The sequence below is a fragment of the Microtus pennsylvanicus genome, chromosome 4 (genome assembly GCF_037038515.1).
Source record: "Microtus pennsylvanicus isolate mMicPen1 chromosome 4, mMicPen1.hap1, whole genome shotgun sequence".
Classification (NCBI taxonomy): Eukaryota; Metazoa; Chordata; class Mammalia; order Rodentia; family Cricetidae; genus Microtus; species Microtus pennsylvanicus.
In genome coordinates, this window is record NC_134582.1 from 96,388,784 (window position 1) to 96,409,757 (window position 20,974).

Sequence of the window (20,974 nt, forward strand, 5' to 3'; positions counted from 1 at the left end):
ACCTTGGCTGGTGATAGGGCAGGTTAGAGCTAGGTGTGACAAACTAAACTGAATGCTACGAGAAAGAAGGCAGACACAGGAGATGTCATGGAGCTGCCAGAGGAGAAAGACACACATCACCAGGTGGAACCTTGCCAGGAGGACACAATCCTCATACTAAAATATAAAATAATAGAAATGGGTTAAATTAATAAATAAGAGTGAGCTAGAAATATGTATAATCTAATAGGCCCAATAGTGTTGTAATTAATACAGTTTCCATATGGTTATTTCTAGTATGAACAGTTGGGAACAAATAAGCAGCCTATTACTACAGAGGTCTTTATGTATTCATGAGATCTCCCCAGGCCTTCACAGCCATTAATATATCCACGGTAAATGAACCATTAAATAAAATTGAGACTGAGAGAAAAAGTTCTCCGAAAGGAACTCAGAATAATTAACAAGAATGACAAACCTTTAGACAAACTAACAAAAAGAGAGAAAAGACCCAGATTTTTAAAAATTATACATAAAGGGGATATTGTTGCAAAGGAACAGAAATGAAAGAAGAAAGGAAGTAAGGAAGGATGGATAGGTGGATAGATAGACAGACAGAGAGACAGACAGACAGACAGACAGACAGATAATCTCCAAGGAATCTATATCATTACTGGGGAATGTTTGCAAACAGATTCTAAAACCTGGAAAACCAGGAAGAAATGGATGAATTTCTAAATGCATATAACTTAGCCAAAATCGAAGGCAGAATATATAAATAAGTCCACTAGAGGAGCCATTACCAGCAATGAGATTAAAGCTGTAATTAGAAGTACTCTCACAAAGAAAAGTCCAGGTCTTCAAGGACTCATATCTGGAGTCTACTAAAGCTTAAGAAAGATCTAACACCAACACTCCGCAGAAGGCTCAGCCAAATTGAGGGGAAAGAACCAAAACCATTCTGTGAAAGCATAATTATTCTCACATGGAAACCAGAGGATGACAAAAACAGATAAAGATGGTTACAGAGCAATTTCCCTGATGAACATAGAGGTACAAATTCTTAGCTAAATGCTTGCAAACACAATTGAGGAAAACATTATGAAGACTGCATCATGTAAGCTGAATCATGTAAGCAACATGAATATGCAGGATGTTTCAACATACATAGATTGATAAATGCAATATAGCATATAAATAAAATTAGGGAAAAATTACATGATCTTCTGGACAGATGCAGAAAATCTAGTGAGATGCACAGTGAAACTGTCTTTTTAAAAGTTAGTGTAATGGATAAAGGACTGTGTGAATGAATGTATGGAAAGGGCAAGCAGGAGAGATGAGTAGACATTATGGACCAAATCTCAAAGGCCTTCCTTATCTGTTACACTAAGAGGTTAGGGTTACTTATTAGGCAAAGGGACCCACACAAGATTCCAGTGACAGAGGAAGGATCAATAGACTATCATGAGTCACGTCAGTGTCTTGGTCCATTTTATGTGTCTACAAAAAAGCCACCAACTGGGTAAAATACAGACAACAGAAGCCAGTTCGGCATTCTGGAAGCTGGGATGTCTAATTGTCAAGGTCTGTCTACTAGCTAGGACCTTCATAATCCTCTTTAATATTTCACCTTAGTTACTACTAAAAGGTCGTGCCCCTAAATGCCATCGACAGGGGAACTGAGAGTTGTTTCCCAAATGAGAACTCTGAGCCACAGTTGGAACCACAGCCATCAGAGTTACACTGTAGGAAGATCAGTCAGGGAGAAGGAGGAAAGCAGGCTGCAGTTGTGGGAAGAAAGCAAAGCCAGTCAGAGCTGATCAAGTTACAGCAATGCAGAAACAGTGAGACCTGAGGGAAGACTGAGTGGGATGGGGGAGGGGGAGATAAACTCAAGAAACAGCTGTGGAAGGACAACAGATCCAGAGAGGGGAGACCTCAGTGGGACAAAGGGATTCAGGCTTCTTTCAGAGTCCAGGCTTTGCCATTGTTTGCACAAAATTAAAGTCATTCCTTACACTATATGCTAGAATTTTATATGTCAGGATAATAATATAATCTTATGAGATTTTAATGTTAAAAATGAAAACAGTCACTTTGGCTGACAGGTTCATCAACCATAGGTTCCATGCCACCATCTCAAGAAACATCTGCCAAAATTCTTAGCGTATTAGGTAAAGCAGAATCCCCAAGATTCAGTGTTGCTTGAAACATTTCCTTGGCTCTTGTCACCACTAGGCCTAGGACTCTATCAAATCACTTCTTAGGCAGCACTGGTCCTTGCAACCAGGTTCTAAGGTCAGATCTAATTGAATCAGATAATTTCCCTCAAGGTCTTCATAAGTACGAGCAGGCCCTGGTCCTCTTACAACACAGTGGAGATTAGAGCTCTGGCTGAGGGCTTGAGGATTCTGCCATTCTTACTCTGGTCCAGAAACAATACCCTCAGGATGTGTGCTGGGCAACTCTGACTGCTCTGTGAACTAGATCAAAGGCATGCCAACTGGATCCTTTAAAAAATGTATTTAAGATTTTAATTTAACTTTATCTATTAGTTTATTTATGTGTGGTTGATTTTGTATAACTATACACATGCAATACCATCTATGTGTTTGGTGCCTGCCGAGGCCAGAAGATGGGCTCTATTCCTTTGGCTATGGATTATGAATGGCCATAAGACACCATGTAGGTTCAGGAAAGACAAACGCGGGTCCTCTGCGAAAGCAACAAATGTTCTCAAACAACTCAGCCAACTCTCTAGCCCCACCAATTAGCTCTTTTATGGCTCTCTAATATTCTTAGCACAGAATCCGAACTCCTTAGCAAGGATGCACTGATCCTCATGCTTAAAGGAAGTGCTGCCCAACTCACAGTGGTTCCCTTTCATTGAGAACTGCCCCATTACTACCCTGTCTCCAGTCAGACAACTGTGTTCACAGGACATGGCCCCTGCTCATATGGTTAGCTGCTAAGCAAGGCCGACACCTTCAGGTACAAACGCCTTACATTAATGCAACTTGAACAGTGTCCTTCCACGTTCCTCTTAGACTTTATTGTGCAAGATAAGCATGTCCAGGGGGCATTCTTGTTGATTTAATCTTTTAAACACGTGCTCCATGACCTTAAACTGAGTGTGCTCAGGAATGTGCTCCTAACTGAACATGCTGAAAAATGATCCGGTTTCTACATGAATATGCTTTAGGATCTCTGATTAAAACTCCCAGAGCCCAGCGATCTGCCTCCGTACTCCTGCTTCCAGCTGTCTTTGCCAGTCTTGTGCCAGTCGCCTTCGTACCAAGTTGGACCTGGTCCAGAAATTCTGGACTCCTCCCTGATATCTGCCCATTCTCAGATCAGTAGGACAGGCCAGCCACACCCCTCCCCCAGTGCTCACACCCAAGCCCTGCTCTGCCCGCCCTAAGATGCCTGGCTCCGCCTATGGCCGGAGCTCACATCTGGCTCCGCCCCACCTGGTCTGGTCCTGCAGTTTCAACTGGACCTAAGCCTCAGGGATCACACTGTCTTAAGCATCTGGCTTTGGCGGCAGTGATCTGGAGAGTGGTGCGGCGCTGGTGTCCAAGGTAAGCCTGCAGTTTCGGCTCTCTGGACCAAAGTTGCCAGCGGGGTTTGTCGCCAGCCCGCGGAAGCGCCCGCGCAAGCCGCCCACTCTGTCAACCGGTCTGGCTAGCAGGACAGCAGGATCCTCCTGTGAGGGTTTCCCAGCTAGAGAGCTCTAAATAGAATGTCCTTCCTCTGCTGAATCCAAAAGGGAAAGAATGGAAGTACTCTGCTCACCTCTGTCCACCAGGGAGAGTTGCAAGCTCTGATTCTGGGAGACGCCCATGCCTGCAGGCCGAACCCGGAACTTCCTAGGGCTCTAAGGGTGCACTGTGACCAAGATTGCCAGTTTTCTGAGCGCTGCAAAGGAGCAATTCTTTATCACTAGCGTGGTTTTCAAACCCTCTTTATACAAGTGGCTGGTTAGAGCGAGCCAAATGAAACAACCCAAAGAAATTGCGCCCCAAAAGCAAAGCCTGGAGCCTGGTGGTTGCAGTAAAGCGGTGGTGGCATGAGTGACTTTCTCAAAAGGCAAAACCTACACGTCATTTGAAAAAGTTTGTGCCAGTCTGTGGGAAGTTGCTTACTTATAGAAAATATTGTAGATAAACATGTCATCCTGATTCATAGGGTTTGGGGCCAGTGGGTAATTCTGCTGCAGAAAGGAAGACCTAGGAACAAATAAAAACCACTGTTTGTAGTCTCCCGCAGGTCTTTAGATTCCCAGTGGCTCAGGTGCACTTGGGCAGACCAAAGATGAGAGCCAGTCAGCAGGACTTTGAAAATGCAGTGAACCAAGTGAAACTCTTGAAGAAGGACCCAGGAAACCAAGTGAAGCTGCAACTCTATGGGCTGTATAAGCAGGTAATGGGCTGAGGTCAGATGTGATTTATACACATTTGGAGCAAATGATTCCTGAAGTTGATATGCTTCTAGCAGGCTGCTTTGCATGGTTGGGCTGCATGGTTGTCACCCTTTGTGGCTTGTGATGCAGGCTTAGTTTAGGTTTGCTTTTTAGGTTGGGTCTTGATATACTTTCAAAGCACAGAGATATAACATTCACATTCCCGTTTGCATGTTTGGGCCCCTGGTTTGGAGTCCTTCCTGATTAGAGTAACTCACTGAAACGGAGTTTTGGGGACAATTTTGAAAATTTGAATATTGATTGAGATTTACTATTATTTAGTGGTATCCTGGATATTGTTAATGGTGCCATGTTTATGTAATAAATGTTTGTGTTTCAGGGAAATTGATAGTAATTTAAGGGTGCATAATGTAGTGTTTGGGATGTGTGAAACCAATTAAAATTAAAAAATAGGTGAAGCATATAAGATAAAATTTAATAACTGTTAATAGGATATTACAACTCATGTATTTGTGAATGTTTGAAAATTTTTATAATCACTGAGGAACTAAAGGTTATAATGGAAAGACTTCACTCCTCTGTCTGCCATCCTGGACTCCTGTGTTACAATTTATTATTTTTAAGATATCTACTAGGTGATTAGCATGAGTGTCTCTGTGGAGGTGTCCAGGTTGTTTTTCTTTGTTAACTTGACATAAACGTGAGTCATCTGGAAAGAGTGACTCTCAATTGAGAAAGAGCCTCCGTAAGATTGACTTGTAGGCACAGCTGTCAGACATTATCTTGATTAATGATTGATGTGGAATGCCTAAGAGAGGACACTGAGCAAGCCAGTAAACAGCATTGACCATGGCTTCTGCTTCAGTTCCTGTCTCCAGGTTCCTGTCTTTATTTACTGCCCAGACTTCTGTGATCGATGGAGTAAGACCTCAGTGTTGGGAGCTGAAATAGACACTCCCCTCCCCTAGTTGTTTTTGGTCAGAGTATTTTTATCACAGCAATAGAAACCCTAACTCAGAAAATGGAAGTGTACATTCAAGAATTTTACTTGTCCAAAAAGACTTTGTCCTCAGCTGCTAGGGGTTATTCTTGAAGCCCATGCACAGTCATGCTTGACACAAGCATCTTTGTTTGCCTGGAGAGTCTAGCCATTGATTTAGTGTACAGGCTGCTCTTAGGGTAGGTAGGTTTACCTATGGGTTAGGGCTCTGACAAACAGTGGACATGGAAACTGCAGAGAACTTCTTCATTTCCAATAGTCCACCATATTTTCATATATCCATCAATCTGGGGATTTTCCCCTTCATAACCTTTGGTCAGAAGACAATAGAAGTGTCACATTGACTTCAGCTCTGAACTTTATTCTATGAATCTTTGCCTTCTGTTAGTTAAGTCTCTATTTTTTCTCTTTGAGGAACTTTAACCATGAATACCACAGCTTGCAAGGGTACTGTGAGTCTTTTAGTGGATATGAGCTGAGGCGGTCTTAGAAATTGCACAGCCCTAAGCTTTGCTGTCTGTCTGGAGTTAGGACTGACTGGTCAGCAGTTGGGATGGAGAAGTACAAGGACCAGGAACAAATAGAAGCCACTACCTGTAATCTCCAGCAGGTTCTTAGCTTCCCATTGGTAGAGGGAATTCTGTGCAGCCCTTTGTGGGCTCGGTTTCCTGTAACCTCCCAGATGACTGACTACAGTGGGTGACTTTCGATGAGCAAAGCCTCCACTTCCTGTCATCTCCAAGACTCCTCTGTCCTCCACTAAATGACTCTAGGGCAAAATTTATACATTTGAAATTGCTTGAAAATCTCTTTTGAAAAGTAGCTGAGTTGGGTGTTAATTCATTTCAAGATACCCATCCTACCTGCCCTCACAAAATCAGTTTTCTTTGTATTTCCTGGAGTGTCATTTAGCTAAGCTTCCTGAGGACCAGGAACTGAAGACCCCATCCCTACCTGCACCAGCTACAGCCCTTTGAGCAGTTAGCAGGAGTTTACCCGTAAATTCCTGGTTCTGTCCCCATAGAGAGGACTTTAGAAGACAGTGTGGACTTTCAAATGTTGTGACTTAAAAATTGGCTCGGTGTTTTCACTTTTAACATCTGATCAGGGATACCAAACTGATGAATTCTTAGCTTCTAGGACCACTTTCTCAAAAGATTTCTATTCCACATTAATTACCGTGTGTTCTTTGTAGGCCACAGATGGACCCTGTAATATGCCTAAGCCAGGAGTATTTGACCTAGTCAATAAAGCCAAGTGGGAAGCATGGAATGTCCTTGGAAGCCTCCCAAAGGTAAGTTTGTGTCCTGTTAATAACCAGAGTTCAATAAATGTTTACCCATCCCCAGCAAATCATTGAGTGAGTCTTTAAAATTCCTTTATTTTGCCCCCGCACTATCTTGGGTCCACCAGGGGGATGGCAGCAGTTCACACAAAGATGGGGACAGACACCCAAGTCTACTAATAGAAGCAAACGTTATTCCAGGAAAAAAAATTAAAACTTAAAAAAATAAATCTGTATGGGGCACAAAATTTTATCAGCTAGCTGAGACCACAGCCAGAGTTTGGGCTTGAAAGGCTGTGGCAAAAGACAATTTTTTGAACCCCCCGCCCCCATTTTTATAAGAAAAACTGAAGAGTGCCTAACGTGTTCTAACTGCCCCACCCACGAGTAGCCCTCTCCTACTTTTCTCCCTCTTCCTGACTCTCCTTACCTGAGACACAACAGTATTGTATTAGGCACCAAGAAAGAAATTTTTACAATCTGGAGATGAAATATGTAGACACATATTGCCCTTCTTTCCAATGTCATTTTACAGAGATTTTAGTTAACCTCATCATTGTATTTAGTCCTTGATAGTGTTAACCAAGGCTCTGCACCTCCTTGATACTGTCAGTTTCTCATGGCAGGGAAGCGTATTGGAAAATACACAACCAAAAAGTCAAAAGTCACGTACATCCCATCATTTAAAAGTTAACTCAGCTCACATCAATTGCTGGTCATGAGTGGCCAGGGATTTAACTAAAAGCTGATGCTCAGTTTGCAGAGTGACGCTCGGTTTGCAGAGCCAGGGCTGTTTCAGCCTCTCAGGTCGAACTATGGATTATAAAATGAAGTAACCTACTATTAATAGTTAATCTTTAAGCTGTTGAGAAAGCTGCTAACAGCCTGCTCTCATTCTCCTAGGCTTACAACTTGTAATTTTTTATTTATATATTCTTATTTCTGGTATCTACCTTTCTATATTCTTATTCTTGGACTCTTCAACTATTGCAGTCTAGATTGGACTTGAACTCAAAAATCTGCCTGCCTCAGCCTCCCAGTGGCTGGAATTACACACATGAGTCTCCTCTCCCACAACCTTGTAAATTGCAATGCACCTCTGTTGAATCAAAGACTCTGCTCTTGATCACATAGTGATGTTTATTAGCATTGTATGTTTCTCATGTTGCTTATTTTAAATGCTAAAGGTCTTTGTCATCTACTCTTCAGGAAACTGCCAAGCAGAACTATGTGGATCTGGTATCCAGTTTGAGTCCCTCATCTGAAGCCTCTAGCAAGGGAAAAAGTAGAGATAATGAGAAAGTCCATGAGTCTAAGGACATTGTGGTAACCTCTGCAGATGGCATCACGAAGATCATGTTCAATCGGCCCTCCAAAAAGAATGCCATAACTTCAGAGGTGATGCTCCTCTATTTTCTCTATTTCATTCTTTCATGCAACTGTAGAATTTCAGCACTATTCCTATTTTTGTAGATTAGAGCATCTGACTTAACTCAGCAGAGTCAGACATTGTTTAGAACTGGGGAGTTTCTAGTAGGTTCTACATATGCCAAAGGCAGTGAAGCTTTGCTATGAATGAAAGCACAAATCAGTTAAATCAGTCTAAATGAAAGATCATGGATAGAGATGCACAGAAACCCCTTAGGGAATTGTAAAATCTGAGTCTTTTCCATACCCATGGACCATGCTTGTGTGCACCTGCAGGGAACTGCAGAGAGAGACTCCATCTTCAGCAGAGCAGTAATAGCCCTGTTGAATGAGCTGCTTCACAGGGTATATTTGAATTTCCCCAGAACTACATTGATAATAAGTCAATCACTGGATCCCCTCCCCCTGATTACAGGGGTTTATCAGGTGCTTGGAGGTGAAGGCTGCCATCTGCAGTACGGGACAGCAGGCTCATTTGAAGCTTTAAGGATCTTGTAAAGCAGCTACTGAACCTTCAAATTTTTAAGGCACTTTATTCTGAGAACTCGGTATTTGCTTGTTCCGAGTTACCTCTATGTTAACTGGGGAGTACAGCTACACTTTGAAACAAGACTCAGGTCTTTACTGAACAGAGGACCCTGACACACTTACTTAATAGACTAGTTGAGCAGGGTGAGATGTAACTTGCTAAGTTCTTATAGCTGGTAAACAGGAGAATCTAAATTGATCCACCACATTCCTGGCTCCAGCTCTACCTAGTAACCTTGGCTGCTGTAATTCTCAGGAATTATTTTCTGTCCCCTGCCTTAAGAAAAACAGTCTCATCATTATTCACGTATTAAGTTCATGCTTCTATTTTTCTGGTGTCATTAGAAATACCCACCCTCCTCATAACTCTTTCCCACATTGAATCATTAATAAGATCAATACAAATTTTTTAGTACAGTTTTCATAAAATCTATACCAATTTTGAAAACACATTAAAACTATGGCAAGATTTTCAGAGAAATCAGGGCCAGTGCCTTTGTATCCCCGCACGGAGAGGCCCAGAAATCCAGCCTTTGCATTAGTTTTGGCTTCCCAGACTGCACAGTACACTTCCCCTCCCTTGAAGTGACAGCTGAGAAGCTGTTTTACGGACTGTTTTCTTAGCTACCTTTCCTCTCACCTGCTGTAGCAACCTCAGAAGTTCTAGCAAGCTTTGTGCTACCCCATGGGCTTCCATCACTCCATCCCTGTCGGAGCACAGTCACTGTCCAGCTGCAAAGCTCAGGAACTATGTCTCTCTTGCTCACCTTTGGACAAAGTGGTTATTTGGTGCATCTGCCACAGCACCTGTACATCATGTGCACCCAGCCATTGTTAGAGGAGTGGAAATCCTCTCAGGCAGCCTCTTTTTTCATCATCAAAATACAATTATTGGGACTTGAGAGATGGCTCAGTGCTTAAGAGCACTCATGTCTCCTAAGTTTCCCAGCCAAACACGGTGCTTTACATTCATCTGTCCCTTCAGTCACAGCAGATCTGACACCTCCTTCAGACCTCCAAAAGCACCAGGTCCGAGGCACTGTACAAACATACACAAGGCAAAACACTCATGAAATAAACTGAAATAAGTAGGTCTTTTAAAAAAATTACTTTGGCACTCGATTGAAAGAAAGTTTGCAGACCGATACAGCAGCTCAGTCCACTGGACGATGGATCTCATTTTTACTGTTCCCTTCCCTGTCTTTCTGTTCACATAGATGTATCAGGACATTATGCTTGCACTTAAAAACGCCAGCACAGACAACTCAGCCATAACCGTTTTCACAGGTAAGACCATTTTCATGGACTCATTCACTTTCTATTTCAGGGAATTTCTTACAAGGTAGAACTGATGCTGACTGAAGGTCTTTCCCAGCACTCCAGTGATTGATGTATAAATGGACCATGTTATGATGCACATGTTATAACCACTCTTTCGTCAGTCCCAACCTAACATAGTAAAGCTCATGCTGTCTGACTCACAAGAGTCACAACAGAAAACAACTCATCCATCCACAAACAGGTTGACTTCTGTTTGTAGAATTCTGCTCGACAATGAAAAGACATTTTTTATACATGCAGATATACAGAATTGCTTAGTGAAATTATGAAACGTAAGAGTGCATATTGCTCAGTTTAATTTACATACGTCCTCTAGTACTGGAGAGAAGCTCTGCTCTGTTGACTGATGGAGTCTGGATATGAAGGCCCCCAGCAGCTGGGATGGCAGGGTAGAGAGAGCATCTGGTGCATTCTGAGGCATCAGTACAGTCGTCCCTCTTAACTGAATGCTCCTTTCAGGGGTTTTCCTCCCAAAATTTGAGTTATCTGTTGTCATCCCTGATCTAGAAATAAGTAGGAATTTCTAGGAAACTAACAGTATGTTTTAAATAACTCATTATTGTAACGGCGTAAATGAATGCAGACAGATTGTAAATATATATATATATATATATATATATATATATATATATATATATAGCTTTAATGTAGAAATAGACTTACAGAACCACCATTCCCGTGGAGTCCAGGAAAGCAGAAGCAGCGGCTGGGAGCATGCTCGCCAAATTTATAGGCAAACATTAGCCCGAGGCGAACACGCCCCCTAAGGGGCGGGACTTATCCCTACAAATTATATAATATATAGTTATTATTAAAGTTTGCAACTGTAAATATCTTGCCTAATTATATGTTGAACTTTGTTACAGGTATGCACATACAGTCACCCTCAACACCCTCTGAGAATTAGTTCCACTACTCTCATCAAAATAGTACTGTTCACACTCATGTTCCCTGTGTAGAATCATGAGGTATCTCCATAGAAGGGCCACACATCCCAAGTATCTTGAATCTACTCTGGATGTCATAATGTCTAACAAGAAAGATACTATGTCAGTACTCATTACATTGTTTAGGAAAGAAAGGTCAAAGGGAAAAAGTCCACGAATATTCAGTGTTCATGATTTTTTTTGGTCCTCAAATATTTTCTGCTGGTTTAATCATGTGGTATCTGAATAGAAGGGCCACACATTGCAGGTATCTTGTGTCCACTCTGGATGTCATAATGCCTAACAAGAAAGATACTATGTCAGTACACATTACATACTTTAGGAAAGAATGGTCAAAAGGGAAAAAGTCCATGAATATTCAGTATACATGGGTGTTTTTTTCTTCTTATTGTTCCACAAATATTTTCTGCTGGTTGGATCCATAGATGTAAAACCTGAGGGTATGTAGGATCAACTGGAAAGGAAATACATGATACATATTGAAAGCCTGATGACCATCCCCCTGTTTCAGGGATTTGTGGACCATCTTGGAATGTATCCTATGCACATAAATAAGAACCATTGTGTCTTCTTTTGGTCTGGGAAAACCCTGATATTTACAGTTATCAAAACTATTTAAGGGTGCTAAGGAAGTAGCCTGAAATGGAATGCTTGCCTATCAAGTAGAAATCCCTGGGTTTGATCCCCAGCATGGTATTTTGACACAGGACTTCAGAACTGGCAATGAAGAGGTAGGGGCAGAAAATCAGCCCCTCAGGGTTATCCACAGCTTATGGTGAGTTTGAAGCCAACCTGAGTTTCTTCAGATCCTGTCTCAAAACTAAAGTGATTAAGAAGAAATCATTTCATTGTAGACAAACAGTACTTAAATAATCACACAACTTCAGTGACTCTTAATATAGAGATAATGGTTCTTACTGTAATCTAGACAGTTCCACACAGTCTCTCCACTCATCTTGACTATAGCAGCCCCCCCCCCCGATCTTTCTCTGCTTCAGCGCTGGGCGCTCTTCTTTAGGCCTGTTGTGTAGACCCTGGAGACCACAGACACAGAATCTCATGTGCACTGTTTCATCTCTGCTAGCCTTGCCTGTTGTTCAGATCTTAGTCCAGCTGCCCCTTCCTGTGTGAGCTCCACACTAAACACCACAATAGACTGAGCCTGCTCCATAGTCATACCACGTGGCCATCTGCCATGTTCTAGTCACACCATCTGCATTTACTTAGGTTCTTTAACACTCATGCCTTGCTAGTCCCTAGTGTGTAAAAGAGGTTCACTCGTGTTCTGCTAGTGACTGGCTGAGCCCTGCACACAGCAGATGCACATAACTCTAGAATGAGTTGGAACATGAAGGAATCATGGCTCTGTTGATTGACTGTTCGCAGGAGCTGGTGACTATTACTGCAGTGGGAATGACATAACTAACTTCACAAGAGTCCCTGGTGGCATGGAGGAGGTAGCTAAGAAGGGTCCTGAGTCTCTGAGGTAAGAGTCACATTTGTTCATTCCTAGAGGGTTACTTCTTTGCTCCCCAATTTCATGTGTCATTGTTGTGAGCATATATGTGGGTATAGTGCCTACATGTTCATGTGGACTCTGGGGTTGATGTCAGACATTTTCTGCATTGCTTTTGGTCATAGTTCTGATTTCTGTTGCTCTGAGAAAATACTAGGACCAAAAACACTTGGAGAGGAAATTCTTTTTTATTTGCACCTGATGATTCGTCATCAAAGGAAACAAGTGCAGGAACCTGAAGGCAGGAACCAATCCAAAGATCATGGAGGAGTACTGCTCATTGGCTTGCACCCTCCTGGATTGCTCAGCCTGCTTTCTTATAGCTTCCATGACTGCCGACCCAAAGGTGGAATCACCCGCAATGGTCTGCCCCCCCCCCACATCAATCACTAATTAAGAAAATGCACCACAGACTTGCCTATAGCCCAAAACCATGTAAGCACTTTCTTAACTGAGAGGCTCTTTTCCCAAATGCCTCAGGCTTGTGTCAAGTTTACTTACAACTAGCAAGTATGTCTCCAAGACCACCCAGAATTTATGGAGGTTCCGAGAATTCAAATTCTACTCCAATCTTCACACTTAGGTGGCAAATGCTTTAACCAATGAGTCATCTCCTCACTGCCCCCCACATCAGTAAAATGACCACTTGTCCGTGTTGATGCACTTAATCATGATTCCAGATAGATCCCTCTCTTCATCCTGTAGTCTGATGAGGTTAAGTGGAAAGTGTAAGGTGAGGAAGAGGCAGAGGGAGTCTGAGTTCCCACGCAGCAGGGTGAATAGACAGTGTCTGCAGATGCTGGCTGTGCACTGGAAGGAGTCTTGAAAGCTGTTGAAGGAGGGTTGGGGCTTCACCTTCCTATCCCAGTTCTGCCAAGTCTCTCAGTCCCCCTGAGCTATGATATGCAGCTATGCATGTAGTCACTCACCATTATGTCTCAGGTCACAGCTGACCCACAGTCCTGAATTCAGTGCCCAAGATGTGAACTGGCCTTAGCCTCTAGGAGTCATGACCTGATATTCCATTAGGTTTACAGGAATCCTGGGCCAATCAGCAGAGGTGTCCCTATAGATTGATATCATATCAGATTTATACATTCCTTTCTATAGTTAGTGGTGCCACTTAGGGATGTTTAATGATTTTCTCTTTCCATTTCTTTAGGGAATTTGTAAGCACTTTTATAGACTTTCCAAAGCCTCTGGTTGCAGTAGTAAATGGGCCAGCTATAGGAATCCCTGTAGCCCTTCTGGGACTGTTTGATGCTGTCTATGCATCAGACAGGGTAAGTCTACTTGTGCAAGCACAGGTCAATCCGTAAGTACCTCCATTCTTTATTGTGACTATTCTTCAGTATATTACAAGGGGTTAATGGCTGTGCTGGTTAGTTTTTTGTCAACTTGACACAAAATAGTTACTTTTAAACAGAGAGTCTAACCTGGGAAATTTTTTCTAACAGATTGGTCATGTTTGTGGTACATTTACTTGGTTAATGATTGATGTGGGAGGGCCCTGCCCACTGTGGGCAGTACCACCACTGTGCAGGTAATCTTGGGTTGTGGTAAAAAGCAGACTGAGCAAGCTGTGAGGAGACAGCCAATAAGCATTGTTTCTCCATGGCTCCTGCCCCTGATTCTTGAGTTCTTGCCTTGATTTTCCTCAACAGTGAACTGTTACCTATAATCCAAATATACCCTTTCCTCCCCAAGTTGCTTTTGGTCAGTGTTTTATTACAGCAACAGAAACCAAAACAAGACAGCAGTAGAATGTAGTCATTTAGATAGTTTTTAAAGACTCAGTCTAACTTGACAGTTTGTATTCTTACGTCATTGTTAATTATTTTTTCTAAACACTGCCATTGCAAACATTGCCCCAACTCTAATGGTTCTGTATTTTAATCACACTACATAGCTGTTCCATTTTCAGTTTTCATATTACTCAAAAATGGTCAGGAGATGATGGACAGCTTGCAGGATTGCTTGAACCTCTTTTCCTAGTTCAGGAATCCTAGTATTTAGGATTCTAGATTAAGAAGGGACTTTGGTCATTCATTGTTCTCCTTCCTTTTTAGAAAAAGAAACTGAAGCCTAAGAAATTCTAAGACTTTAACATAGTTCAGCCTTGTGTTCACCACTGTATTGAGCGTGTGTTTGCCTTCGTGTGTGTTTGTGCATGTGTTTGTGTGTGTGAGAGAGAGCGAGAAAGACAGAGAGAGACAGACAGAGACAGAGAGAGAAAGAGGGAGTCTCATTGTGTCACACTAGCTTTCCTAGAACTCACAGTGTAGGTAGACCAGGCTGGCCTTGAACTCACAGAAATACTCTTGCCTCTCCTCCCAGTTGCTTTGATTAAAGGTAGATTCTGCCATGCCCACCTTGTATTTTTGCTTTATTCTTTTTAACCATAGTATTTTTCTGTTATGGCCAAACTTAAAATTTCCAAAAGTATAGAAACTACAAAAAAAAAAGGAAAAAATAAACATCCAGGATAGGCTGTTAAAACTACAGCAAAACCTTGTCTTGAAAAACCGAAACACACACACAGGAAATGTACGTGTTGATCAGTAAACTAAGAAGGGAAAGGCTCTGTTTTGGATCACCAGTACCATTTAAGAAAAACTAATTGTTACAGGGGAGTGAGCCACTTGTTCTTCCCGGCGGCCAGGCTAGCTTATATTTGAAGCAATCACACAGAAACTATATTATTTAAAACAGTGCTTGGCCCATTAGCTCTAGTTTCTTATTGACTAACTCTTATATTTTAATTTAACCCATTTCCATTAATCTGTACATCACCACGAGGTTGTGGCTTACAGGCAAAGTTTCAGCATGGCCGACTCTGGCAGTGGCCCCATAATCTCTCTGACTTTGCCATCTTCCTCCCAGCATTCTGTTTAGTTTTCCCCATCTACCTAAGTTCAGCCCTATCAACAGGCCAAGGCAGTTTCTTTATTCATTAATTGTAATCACAGCACACAGAGGGGACTCTCACATTTACTAATCTATAGGATGATGGATGGGAGTGGGAGGATTAGGGACATATAGTTCAAAGGATACATAGTCACAGATACATGATGCTGAGCCTCTAACTTGCTGTGTGAGAACTGTAGTCAATCATAGTGGAATTTATACAAGAACTTGGGCTAATGAATAGATAATTGGTATACCTGGATGTGAATATATGAGTTTATTAGTTTCACTAAAGCAGCAGTTTTACTCTCTCTGTGTGTGTATATACCTATCTTAAATATGCATCCCAAAATTTGTTAATTAGGGAAAAATCACTCATTTTATCACTCAGATATAAACTAGTGCAAGCATTTGGTTTCTGTAGCTTAGCAAATCTCACCAGTGCCTGGCTTCTGAAACCTTAGGATGTTTCTAAGTTTTGATGTTGTAAACACAGATGTGATGACAGTTATCTTAGTAATTACCCCAGAATCATAGATCAGCAGCCCCCAGGTTCTTCTGCTGCTTTCTCCTTAGGAAGGGCCAAAGTTTCTTGGCTAACTACTGAAGAGATTCCCTGGGTTTTTATTGACTTCATAAACAAATACTGTAGTGAACAAGAGGCTCACATTCAACCCTATTAAAATGCCTATCACTAAGCTGTTGTCTGTGATGGATACTGGTCTTAAATACTAGCAACTAAATATGCTAGTAGCTTCTCTACCAGCAAATGTACTGTTTCCATGTGAGTTTTAAATTTGTTCAAACAGATGTTTGCGTGTTCATAGTGCTTAGGTACTCTGTTAATACACATAATACACATACACATTTTATACAATACACACAGCAGCCTTATAAGATCATACTAAGCTACAGATAGAGAATACTATTACAGAGAGGGTGTGGGACTGCCCCAAAGCCTTAAATCAGTTCATCGCTAGAGCCTCAGCCCTTTAACTGCATCCACTATTCCATCTTTGGAAATAGGAACTGCTTGTTGCCAAGTTCCTATGTACCTATTTATGTTAAGTTAGCCATGACTGCTTTTCTGATTATATTCTTAAAGCTACGTTGTCTAATTATATTCCTGAAGTGCATTTTCTTACTAAGGTTTCTGGGTAAAAGAAAAGTGACATTAATGAGATTATTTTATGGTTTTATTCATATGCTACCTTTATCTATGTACTCACAAATACTTATTAAAATAACTACTGTCTTACTACTAGAAATTAAGTATTTGTATACTTATTTCATAAATTTATTATTCTTCACAAAATACATAAATAGATGGGGTGTTGGTTTGTACTTACAAGCACTTGGAAAGCTGAGGCAGAAAGATTATCATGAGTTCACGGCTAGCCTATCTGGGCTATGGAGTAAAACCCTTTCTCATAACATGTTTTCCTTAAGTATAGAAAAAATGAGCATACTTATCATCTAAACCACCAATGTTGAAAGTAACTCTAGAATCTGAAGCCAGCCAGAAGATCTCTAGGGTGAAATCGGGACAAATGGAAGATTGAGAAAACAATATTTCAAGTCATCCAACAAAAGCTGCTCACTTCAAAATATTTTTAAACTAAATCTATAAAGCAATTGATCAAGAATCTAGTATAAAAACTGACAGTGAGGAGAAATAAATAGCATGCAAGAAATGAAACCTAATGGCTCCTTAAACCATGAAAGAGAACATTTAAAATAGCCTACACTCTGGGGTCTAGGCAAGAGAGTTTAGGTAGTGAAGGTATTTGCTACTAATTATGCTGTCTTAAGATTTTCTATTACTGTGATGAAACCCCATGGCAAAGCAAGTTGGGAAGGAAAGGGCTTATTTGGTTTATAGTTCCACATCCCAGTCCATCACTGAAGGAAGTAAAGACAGGAACTCCAACAGGGCAAGAACCAGGCAGCAGGAGTTGATGCAGAGACCGTGGAAGAGTGCTGCTTACTAGCCTGTTCTTCACGGCTTGCTCAGCCTGCTTTCTTATACCATTCAGGACCATCAGCCAAGAGGTAGCACCACTCTCTGTGGGATTACCCCTCCCACATCAATCATCAATCAAGGCATTAATCTACAGAGTTGCCTACAGGCCAACCTTACGAGAGCTTTTTCTCAAGTGCAGTTCTGTCTCCTCAGGTAACTCTAGCTTGGATCAAGTTAATATGAAACTAGTCCTCACAACAACCTAAATTCAATGCCTGCACTGCACATAATGAAAGGAGAAAAAGAACTGCAGCAAATTGATCTCTGGTCTTCATCCATATAAGTGTTCATGCTCCCATGCATATATACATGTAAATAAACAAATAAATGGAACTTGAAGTTTTTGTAATGCAAAAAGAAACTGTATATGATGATAAAGGGATACAATTCAGGACTTAGGAAGAAGAACTAGACCATCAAGAACTCAAGGTCATTTTTAGCTACCTAACAAGGCTAGCCTGGACTACATAGGATGTTCTTCCACACTCTTACTCATCCCTACCTCCAAAAGGCCAAGAGGGTATGACAACTCATCCCTATAATCCCAGCATGCTTCTAGGAGTCTGAGGCAAGAGAACTGTTTAAGTTTGAGACCAGCCTGTGCTACGTTTCATAAAGACCCTTTATCCAGAACATTGTTTTTATTTAAAGAGATAGATAAGCCGTAGACTAGCAGAAATTCTTTCCATGATACTTACTTATAACCTGTATCTATAAGAATTCTTACAATTCAAAAATAAGAAAGCAAATAATAAACATTTTAAAATAGTGGGAAATGCCAGGTAGTGGTGGCATACACTTTTAATCTCAGCACTCAAGAGGCAAAGACAGTTGGTTTTGGTGAGTTTAAGACCCACCTGGTCTACAGAGAAAGTTCCAGTAAAGCAAGGGCTACATAGAAAAACCCTGCCTCAAAACAAAAGAACAAACAAACAAAAATTAGTGGGAAATATGTTAGAAGTTACTTTACCAAAGATGCTACTACACACAGCCAGAAGTAGACATCAAGATTCTCAACATCATTTGTCATAAAGGCCATATTATCAAGTGCCGTGAATGTATACAGTAGGTGACAACTAATGTTCAGATGTCAACCCACTAGAGGAATAATTCTCTGATAGGGGAAAATACCATCCAGGCAGGGCCTATGGGAAATATTACTCCAATCTATAATTTCATATTTGCTAAAGCAGCTATGGTGTCTCCCCAATACCTGCACTGAAGTGTGTAACTTCATATGATATGCATATATAATCCAACAATTGCATCTCAATCTTATGGGCACATATATCCATGGGTGGTCAGGAAGATGACTTCTCATTAAGTTATGTAATTTTGATATATAGAAAGTATACTAGGATATGTTTCATAACTAGATCTACTGTCCCACAGGGACTGTAAAACACAAGCCAGCTCTGTTCCTTTTACTCAAAGTATACACAATTAACTCATTTTCACCTCAGAGCAAGTTCAAACTAGACTAAATGTTTCTGTATATGGATCATATGTTAAAAAAATTTACAGATATGCACACAGTCAGAGTTGCAGATATCTAAGCAAAGTTACTAACACAAAGCAACCTAAAAAACCATGCCAATCCTTCTTTTGCTAAGTCTGACTGATAAGATCTGACTCTCTGTTCAGATCTCTCTGCAGCTTGTCTCACCCAGGCACTGTGTCCCCAGCCCCTTGTCAGTCTTAGACCTGGAACCTTGAAACTTTGAGGGCCATGGTATATGGTAAATGGCTTGTCTCCTTATCGTTTACCTAAGGAGTGTGCTATGACCAATGAGATGTAATTCCTGTAACTTTGTTCTTTTTACCTTAAGCCTCCTGTTTAAAAGGGGGGGATTTAAGCTAGGTAAACTGAGAAGCAAGAAAGAATTGGCACAGAGAATTAAAGCAGAAAAGAATAGAAGAAGCCATAGCGGAAGAATTAGAGTGAACAAAACAGTAAAGAACTTGACCTTCAGATCATGTGTATGAGTGTTTACCCTCAAACAGAAAGTATATGCTCAGCTTTGCTTCCCTATGCATTTCTTCCTCGCACACTGGAGGTGGTCTGGAAGAGCTGGACTCTGAGGCTACTGCTAACGAGTGAACTGAAAACATAAGAGACAGCACTATGTTCATAGTGATGTGTGTGGGCTACAGGGAGTTCTCCTAGGAAAGCTGAATAAGGGCATGGACAAAGTGGGGCTCTCCTGTCTCAGTATGGGGTGTTGATGCATGGCTACTCTACTCACATCTACTTGCTTTTTAGTATAACAAATCTGAAAAGGATTTGTTTTAAAACATAGCTGAGGTATTTTTGAAAAGGGGGAATTTTATATATTATAACAAGTTCCATGGTTGTGACTAACCCTACTGATAATGAACAAAGTGCTGGAAACATTAGTAAAAGTGTTAAGTGGCATATAGGTCGTTAAGTGATGCCACGTACACAGGGTTAAGAGCAGCAATGATGAGAAAGAGGCCACCAATGTGCAGTGCATGAGTGACTCCCAAACCTTATGCCAAGGGACAGGAGCAAGAAACAAAGATCTATTGTATGTAGGATTCCATGCATGTGACCTTCTAAAAAAATGGCTGGAGGGAGAGACAGCAGGGACAGAGAGGAGATAGTGATGCATGGGAATGTTAGAAGGAAGGGCTGCCCACAAGGACCATAAGGGGCTTTTGGTGTACTAAATATTTACTCAGCTCAAATTGTTGGTGGCAACATAATTTACATATTTGTAAAACCCCATTGATAACACACTAGAAATGAATTGTGTATTCATAGTATAACACATAAGTTTAATTTAAATATCCTCTTAGGAATACTGAGCTAGACACAGTTGTACAATCCTGTAATCCCTGCCCTCAGAGGCTGAGGCATAAGATGGTTAAGTGCTAGGCCAGAATGTGAATTTAAGATTAAATAGTAATTACATAACTTTGTCAGAGTTGAATTATAGACTAACATCTATATACCTTAATGCTTTTCTGTTCTTCCTTAATCCCAACTAGGCAACATTTCATACTCCGTTTACTTCCCTTGGCCAGTGCTCAGAAGCATGCTCCTCGTACACATTTCCGAAGATAATGGGCTCAGCAAAGGTAACTTAGAAAAAACTTAAAATGCAGTGTGTTGTCTTTGTTGCCAAGGCAATCCTGTACTCTGTCTTCTTTCCCTGGGGCAATATTTGCAGGATGACTATTTGCTCTGCAATATGGAAAACCCAGACCAAGGGGAGAACCGATGTAAGGGAAGGGTCAGGATATTTGCTCTGCAGTTCATCATGCAGGGACTGTGTCTGACAGTTGGTGACCTAGAGCTGGAGCACTGGTGGCAGCAGAAGACCTTGTCTTCCACAGCTGTGTGACAGTCCTTGTAGGCCCAGGACTAGGAAGTCTTTACAGATGTGATCAGCTCAAAACCACCAAACTGTGTGGATGAGCAACATCCTCCAAGATAACATGGTGACATCTTCTCTTTGGAGCCATGCGAATTCAAGAAGTTGCCAGCTTTTAGCAGCTCCATAGTCATAGTCACTGTGACTCCCAGTCAGAGCTGCCTTTTACCAGTTATTGTGCTGTGTGTTGAGATGC

At 41.3% G+C, this 20,974-nt stretch overlaps 1 protein-coding gene across 2 annotated transcripts in view; it reads left to right on the plus strand.

Moving 5' to 3' along the window:
• Positions 1 to 20,974, plus strand: part of LOC142848192 (enoyl-CoA delta isomerase 2-like) — a 51,462-nt gene that overhangs the window by 28,164 nt on the left and 2,324 nt on the right. The window contains exons 1-8 of one of the 2 annotated variants that reach the window (XM_075969910.1): positions 3,439 to 3,563; positions 4,242 to 4,404; positions 6,601 to 6,699; positions 7,900 to 8,088; positions 9,864 to 9,933; positions 12,321 to 12,420; positions 13,613 to 13,733; positions 20,393 to 20,482. In XM_075969910.1, the coding sequence (XP_075826025.1) occupies positions 4,297 to 4,404; positions 6,601 to 6,699; positions 7,900 to 8,088; positions 9,864 to 9,933; positions 12,321 to 12,420; positions 13,613 to 13,733; positions 20,393 to 20,482 (777 nt within the window). In that variant the 5' untranslated portion in view covers positions 3,439 to 3,563; positions 4,242 to 4,296. Of the gene's footprint in view, positions 1 to 3,438; positions 3,564 to 4,241; positions 4,405 to 6,600; positions 6,700 to 7,899; positions 8,089 to 9,863; positions 9,934 to 12,320; positions 12,421 to 13,612; positions 13,734 to 20,392; positions 20,483 to 20,974 lie in introns of those variants that run through there. The other variant, XM_075969909.1, reaches the window with a different exon arrangement.